This window comes from Salvelinus fontinalis, unplaced genomic scaffold (assembly GCF_029448725.1).
Source record: "Salvelinus fontinalis isolate EN_2023a unplaced genomic scaffold, ASM2944872v1 scaffold_0219, whole genome shotgun sequence".
NCBI classification, from domain to species: domain Eukaryota; kingdom Metazoa; phylum Chordata; class Actinopteri; order Salmoniformes; family Salmonidae; genus Salvelinus; species Salvelinus fontinalis.
The window spans coordinates 250,001-258,292 of record NW_026600428.1 but is presented as its reverse complement, the minus strand read 5'-3'; the positions used below and the strand labels follow the sequence as shown (position 1 = coordinate 258,292).

At 42.6% G+C, this 8,292-nt stretch overlaps 1 protein-coding gene across 2 annotated transcripts in view; it reads left to right on the top strand.

Moving 5' to 3' along the window:
* The first annotated feature begins 3,262 nt into the window (after positions 1–3,262).
* Positions 3,263–8,292, top strand: part of pdzrn4 (PDZ domain containing ring finger 4) — a 90,951-nt gene continuing 85,921 nt past the window's right edge. For both annotated transcript variants that reach the window (XM_055912820.1, XM_055912819.1), the window contains exon 1: positions 3,263–3,734. In XM_055912820.1, the coding sequence (XP_055768795.1) occupies positions 3,666–3,734 (69 nt within the window). In that variant the 5' untranslated portion in view covers positions 3,263–3,665. The remainder of the gene's footprint in view (positions 3,735–8,292) is intronic.

Below are 8,292 nucleotides of genomic sequence, written 5' to 3'. Positions count from 1 at the left end.
GATCTGACAGACTCACTAAACACAAATGCTTTGTTTGTAAATGATGTCTGAGTTTTGGAATGTGCCCCTAGCTGTCAAATAATAATAATAATAATAATAAGGAAATTGTGCCGTCTGGTTCGCTTACTATAAAGGAATTTGATGCATAGCATTTACTTTTACTCCAGTATGACGACTGAGTACTTTTCCCACCTTAAGTACATTTAAACCAGATACTTTTAGACTTATACTCAAGTTTTTATTTTTAAAAAGTTGACCTTTATTTAGCTAGTCAAGTCAGTTAAAACCTCTCTGGGATAGGTGGGACGCTTGCGTCCCACTTGGCCAATAGCCAGGGAAAATGTAGAGCGCCAAATAAAAAAAAAATGATATAAAATCAAACTTTCATTAAATCACACATATAAGAAACTAAATGAAAGCTACACTCGTTGTGAATCCAGCCAACATGTCAGATTTCAAAAAGGCTTTTCGGCGAAAGCATAAGATGCTATTAACTGATGATAGCACAACAGTAAACAAAGAGAGTGTAGCATATTTCAACCCTGCAGGCGCAACACAAAACGCAGAAATAAAATATAACTCATGCCTTACCTTTGACGAATTTCTTTTGTTGGCACTCCAATATGTCCTATAAACATCAGAAATGGTCCTTTTGTTCGATTAATTCCGTCCATATATATCCAAAATGTCCATTTATTTGGCGCGTTTGATCCAGAAAAAAACAGCTTCCAATTTGCGCAACGTCACTACAAAATATCTCAAAAATTACCTCTAAACTTTGCCAAAACATTTCAAACTACTTTTGTAATACAATTTAAGGTATTTGTAAACGTTAATAATCTATCAAATTGAAGACGGGTCTATCTGTTTTCAATACAGGAGGACAACAAACTAACAATACTTTTCTAGTCTTGCGCAACTCTCAAACAGTACACATAATGTTACACTGATTCCAGATGGCGGTTCTTCTTCATTGCACAAAGGAATAACCTCAACCTATTTCCAAAGACTGGTGGCATCCAGTGGAAGAGGTAGGAACTGCAAACAGGTTGATTAGAAATCTAGTATCCCAATGAAACGTCATTGAACAGACGGTGACCTCAAAAAAAAAAGAAATCTGAATGGTTAGTCCTCGGGGTTTTGCCTGCTACATAAGTTCTGTTATACTCACAAACATGATTCAAACAGTTTTAGAAACTTCAGAGTATTTACTATACAAATCTACTAATAATATGCATATCTTATTTTCTGGGGATGAGTAGAAGGAAGTTGAAATTGGGCTATTTATCCAAAAGTGAAAATGCTGCCTCCTATCCTAGAGAAGTTTTAAGAACAAATTCTTATCTTCAATGATGGCCTATGTACGGTGGGTTAACTGCCTTGTTCAGGGGCAGAAGGACAGATTTTTATCTTGTCAGCTCAGGGATTCGATCTTAACGCTCTAATTGCTAGGCTACCTGCCGTAGTATTTTAGTGGGTTACTTTCACTTTTACTTGAGTCGTTTTCTTTTAAGGTATCTTTACTTCTACTCAAGTATGACCATTGAATACTTTTTCAACCTCTGGCTGACAGCACATCATCTCAGTACTGGTGCCCTGTGCATATAGCCAAGTTATCGTTACTCATTGTGGATCCTCGTGTTACTGTATTTATTATAATTGGGTTTTTTTCTCTGCATTGTCGGGAAGGCCCGTAAGTAAGCTTTTCACTGTTAGCCTACACCTGTTGTTTACGAAACATGTGACAAATACTATTTGATTTGATTGATTTGATTTACTCTCGCCCAGGCATCTGTCCTGTCCCATGTGTATCCCATTCAGTGCCATTCAGATAGAACAAACTAGGAGGGGTGGCCCCTAGAGGCTAGTTTCCCGGACACAGATGAAGCCTGTCGTCCCAGACTAAAAAGCATCCTCAATGGATAATCTTCATTGAAATTGGCTTTATGGTCAGAGATAGGCTTAATCTGTGTCCAGGAAACTGGCCCTGAAGGTCGTTAGTTAGTGAGAGTGATGGTACCCGGGAGGAGTGAGGAGTCACCTTCAGTTGGTCAGTCAGTTGGTGACCTCACCGGACGGGGACAGTGTTATCTGTATAGGAGCTGTCCTGTGACCTGATGCCCTTGACTGCGTCCACCCTGGGGGATAAGGGTGGGACTGGGGCATTTTAAAAGTCACTGTGATGCTGCTGCCTTTACTGAACATGGTGTGAAAACAGATGTTTGGTCTCTCTCCAGACTGGGGGGTATAACTGAACATCGGATTAGTCTCTATCACTCCCTTCGGTCTCTCTCTCTCTACCCCCCACTTTCTTTCTATATCTATCTATCTCTCTCTCTCTCCTTACTTTCTCTTTCACTCTCTCTCTCCCCCCACTTTCTCTCTATATCTATCTCTCTCTCTCTCCTCACTTTCTCTTTCACTCTCTCTCTCTCCACTTTCACTCTCGCTCCCCCTCTCGCTCCCCACTTTCTCTTTCTCTCTACCTCCCTCTCTCTCCCCACTTTCTCTCCCTCTCTCCCCCCACTTTCTCTTTCTCTGTCCCTTTCTCTCCCCACTTCCTCTCTCTCTCCCTCCCTCTTTCTCTCTCCCTCCCTGTCTCTCCCCACTTTCTCTCTCTCTCTCTCCCCCCCCTCTCTCCCTCCCTCCCTCCTGCAGTGCGAGGGCAGTTGGAGTGGAAGCTAATTTGATCCAATCAATACCCTCCGTCTGTGTCTCTTCCTGTGTCAATCAGGGTGCCCTTGTCTACCAGCTCTGAGAGGATCTGTTTAGTTACAATCACTGGCCGACTGGAAATCTATTTCACTTCACGAAATGCCACTTCTCTTCTATCACCTTCCACTCTGAAAAGGCTATCTGATTGAATTAGAATTAGATTGATCCGTGTTCCAAATCTAGATGTCAATGTATTGTGTTTTGTAACAGTTCAAGTGTGTAAAATACATTGAATGTCCAATAAAGGAGGTTGAGACTTTTCATGGCTTTGTTTAGATGTACTATACTGTATATGCAAGTAAACACACACACACCCAGAGACCCCCCCCCCCCACCCCCACTCACACACACATTAAGCACAGTACCAGCTCAGTATTGTATCAAAGCTTTGAGAATCCTCCCCCTTACTCCTCCCCCTAACAGAACAGCCAATGAGCTTGATTATTATTGATGAACCACAGTAGGTGTAGTGATGTGCAGCAAGCCTGACAGAGAGAGGGGTGTGTCTCTACAAGCCCATGTGTGCTCATAGTGACAGAGAGAGAGAGAGAGGAGAGAGAGAGGGAGACAAGGGGGAATGAGAGAGAGTGTGTGAAAGAGAGAGAGAGAGTGAAATAAAGAGGAGAAAAAGGAGAGAGAGAGCGAGAGAGAGAGGAGCTGATTGCTTCTTACATTGACGAACGCAACACACACAACACACACACACTCTGAGAGGACTCCCAACACAACACACTTTGCTGGATCCTGGAGCTTGGAGCTTAGTATCGGAGTGTGTGTGTACTGTGGTACCGCTGTGTGTGTGAGGGTGAGAGAAGAGTGTCTTTCTAAGGATACCCTGATGAAAAACGGAGCCGGGTTTTCAGGCAGAGCCCCCTGTGTGATCCTCCGCATATCTACCCTGGGGGACCCACCGCGCACCGCCTCCGCCTGTCATCTCCACGACAACTAGAATGGGCTGCAATTTGTGCACTTTACAGAAACGGGAGGAACACTACAAGCTGCTGTATGAGATTGCACAGGTAAGAGAGACTTGACACTGGTAGATGTGAAATGTTTTTCACACTAGAAGATAGGAATGATTCCTATCTTTGCTATTTGGTGGGAACATGTGAGGGTGTTTTCAGAAAAGAAGGAGAGAGAAAGAGAAAGAGAGGATACTTTTAGATTAGAAGGCAAGCAAAGGAGAGAGAAAATGAGACCATTTCTTCTAAGCAGTGAGACAGTTAGTCAGGCAGGCAGAATATGCAGTATTCTCTTCAAAGAGAAAAGGAAGAGAGAAGAGAGAAGGGAGAGAGAAGAGAGAAGGGGGAGAGAAGAGAGTGAGAATAGAGAAGGGAGAGAGAGAAGGGAGAGAGAAGAGGGAGAGAGAGAAGGGAGAGAGAAGAGAGAAGGGGGAGAGAAGACAGAGAGAATAGAGAAGGGAGAGAGAGAAGGGAGAGAGAGAAGGGAGAGAGAAGAGAGAAGGGAGAGAGAGAAGGGAGAGAGAAGAGAAGAGAGAGAGAATAGAGAAGGGAGAGAGAGAAGGGAGAGAGAAGAGAGAAGGGAGAGAGAAGAGAGAAGGGAGAGAGAAGGGAGAGAGAAGAGAGAAGGGAGAGAGAGAAGAGAGAAGGGAGAGAGAGAAGGGAGAGAGAAGAGAGAAGGGAGAGAGAAGAGAGAAGGGACAGTTAGTTATTTCTCCTCAGCCGAAGATGTAAGGAACAAGTTCCGTAATTGTCCTCTGCTGGCTTCAGAGGGGTTCATGATGCTCTCACTGCAACTCATCTTTCCCTGCATGCTGTTTCCATGGGAGGATGGGATACTGACTACATCAAAGCACAACATATGAAATATCGCTGCCTGTTTGTGGCAGTGTGATGTTTGTGTTGTTTGTGGCAGTGTGGTTTCTCTTTCATTTATAAACCTTTATAATCAAACAGAGTCTCTTTCAGACACCACTAATGAGTGTTGGGGGATTAAGAGTTGAACCCCTTTCCTTCTGTGTAATCACAACAACAACAACATGTCTCGTGGCTTGTAATGGTTTTACATCTGGTTCATTGTTTTAATGGGAAATTAGCGATTTAGTGATTCATTTCTTTGATTGTTCTTGAATGGAATGTCAAGAGTTTGGAACTACGGCTACGGTTCGATCGCCATTTTTTACAAAATGGAGTTATTGACCTAGTCTTGTTCTGTTCAATGTTCTCTACCTATACAGTACTCTAAATAGCCCAACGCATGCTGTGAAGTTCAAAAGAATTCAAGATAAAAAAAAATATTAACTTCATTCAAACCAATGAAAGTTGGGAACTGTAGAGTCAATTCTGTTAGAACCGTTAAAACCTTATAGAACTGTATAGTTCCAAGCTCTCGATGGGTTAATGAAATAGGAATGGAAGGAACTACCAGGGTGTGAATGTTATTGTGGTGTGGCGCTGAATATCAGTTGAGTAGCAGGTATCCTGTGTTTTTGTCCTCTAAGTTAGATACAGTCCGCCACAACTATATGTCTGAGGAAGCATTTGGCTCCACCCTCCTCGTTCAGTTTTCATTTCTGCTTGTGTCAGCAGAGACCCAGAACAGCACATGAGACAAAACCACTAATTGATAGAAAGAGTAACCTTGGGTTACCAGGTGTCCAAACCTACTCTTTCCAAGAATTCTTTGTGGGTCTGTGTAATCTGAGGCAAATATGTGTCTCTAATATGGTCATGCATTTGTCAGGAGGTTAGGAAGAGACTGGGAAGCCGTCATTGTAAATCAGAATTTGTTCTTAACTGACTTGCCTAGTTAAATAGAGGTTAAATATAATTTAAAAAATAAAAGGAGCTCAGTTTCTACCTCGTTTTGTGAATGGTGTGCACATAGCCTTTCTCTCATGCATACCACAACCTTTATCAACAGCAAGTCTATGCTCACTGATTCTGTACATACATTGGCATGCGAAAGTATTCACCCCCTTGGCATTTTTACTAGTTTGTTGCCTTACAACCTGGAAAATGCAAAATATTTGTTATTGTGAAACAAACAAGAAATAAGACAAAAAAACTGAAATCTTGAGCGTGCATAACTATTTACCCCCCCAAAGTCAATACTTTGTAGAGCCACCTTTAACAGCAATTACAGCTGCAAGTCTCTTGGGGTATGTCTCTATAAGCTTGGCACATCTAGCCACTGGGATTTTTGCCCATTCTTCAAGGCAAAACTGCTTCAGTTCCTTCAAGTTGGATGGGTTCCGCTTGTGGACAGCAATCTTTAAGTCATACCACAAATTCTCAAATGCATTTAGCGTCATCCATCATTCCTTCAATTCTGACCAGTTTCCCAGTCCCTGCCGATGAAAACATGATGTTCTCGGGGTGATGAGAGGTGTTGGGTTTGTGCCAGACATAGCGTTTTCCTTGATGGCCAGAAAGTTCCATTTTAGTCACATCTGACCAGAGTACCTTCTTCCATATGTTTGGGGAGTCTCCCACATGCCTTTTGGCAAACACCAAACGTGTTTGCTTATTTTTTTCTTTAAGCAATGGCTTTTTTTTCTGGCCACTCTTCCGTAAAGCCCAGCTATGTGGAGTGTACTGCTTAAAGTGGTTCTATGGACAGATACTCCAATCTCCGCTGTGGAGCTTTGCAGCTCCTCCAGGGTTATCTTTGGTCTCTTTGTTGCCTCTCTGGTTAATGCCCTCCATGCCTGGTCCGTGAGTCCCTGACCTGTTTGGAGAGCTCCTTGACCTTCATAGTGCCGCTTGCTTAGTGGTGCCCCTTGCTTGGTGGGGCCCCTTGCTTAGTGGTGCCCCTTGCTTGGTGGTGCCCCTTGCTTAGTGGTGCCCCTTGCTTGATGGTGCCCCTTGCTTAGTGATGCCCCTTGCTTAGTGATGCCCCTTGCTTGGTGGTGCCCCTTGCTTGGTGATGCCCCTTGCTTAGTGGTGTTGCAGACTCTGGGGCCTTTCAGAACAGGTGTATATATACTGAGATCATGTTACAGATCATGTGACACTGATTGCACACAGGTGGACTTTATTTAACTAATTATGTGACTTCTAAAGGTAATTGGTTGCACCAGATCTAATTTGGGCGCTCCATAGCAAAGGGGGTGAATACATCTCTGCACGCACCACTTTTCAGTTTTTATTTCTTCGAATTTTTTCTAATTTCACTTCACCAATTTAGACTATTTTGTGTATGTCCATTACATGAAATCCAAATAAAAAATCATTATAAATTACTGGTTGTAATGCAACAAAATAGGAAAAATGGAAAGGGGATGAATATTTTTGCAAGGCACTGTAGTCAAAGCTTCCCCTAAGTTTGGGTCAGTCACAGTGTTCAGGTATTCTGCCACTGTGTACTCTCTATTTAGGGCCAAGTAGCATTCTAGTTTGCTCAGTTTTTTGTTAATTCTTTCCAATGTGTCAATTAATTATTATTTAGTTTTCTCATGATTTGGTTGGGTCTAATTGTGTTCCTGTCCTGGGGCTATGTGTGGTTTGTTTGTGTTTGTGAACAGATCCCCAAGACCAGCTTGCTTAGGGGGCTCTTCTCCAGGTTCATCTCTCTGTAGATGATGGCTTTGTTATGGAAGGTTTGGGAATTGCTTTCTTTTAGGTGGTTGTAGAATTTAACGGCTCTTTTCTGGATTTTGATAATGAGCGGGTATTGGCCTAATTCTGCTCTGCATGCATTATTTGGTGTTTTACGTTGTACAAAGAGGATCTTTTTTTGAAGAATTCTGCATGTAGAGTCTCAATTTGGTGTTTGGCCCATTTTGTGAATTCTTGGTTGGTGAGCGGACCCCAGACCTCACAACCATAAAGGGCAATGCGTTCTATAACTGATTCAAGTATTTTTAGCCAGATCCTACTTGGTATGTCAAATTTTCTGTTCCTTTTGATGGCATAGTGGTGAGCGGACCCCAGACCTCACAACCATAAAGGGCAATGCGTTCTATAACTGATTCAAGTATTTTTAGCCAGATCCTAATTGGTATGTCAAATTTTCTGTTCCTTTTGATGGCATAGAAGGCCCTTCTTGCCTTGTTTCTCAGATCATTTACAGCTTTGTGGAAGATACCTGTGGTGCTGAAGTTTAGGCCGAGGTATGTATAGTTTTTTGTGTGTTCTAGGGCAACGGTGTCTAGATGGAATTTGTATTTGTGGTCCTGGTGCTGGACCTTTTTTGTAACAACATTATTTTTGTTTTACTGAGATTTACTGTCAGGGCCCAGGTCTGGCAGAATCTGTGCAGAAGATCTAGATGCTGCTGTAGGCCCTCCTACAGGGGACAGAAGCACCAGATCATCAGTAAACAGTAGACATTTGACTTCAGATTCTAGTAGGATGATGCCGGGTGTTGTAGACTGTTCTAGTGCCCTCGCCAATTCATTGATATATATGTTGAAGAGGGTGGGGCTTAAGCTGCATCCCTGTCTCACCCCACGACCCTGTGGAAAGAAATGATAAACGCACACTTGTTGTTTGTGCACATGGATTTTATAATGTCCTACGTTTTACCCCAAACACCACTTTCCATTAATTTGTATAGCAGACCCTTTTTTGAAGTCAACAAAACATGAGAAGACTTTGCCTTTGTTTTGGTTTG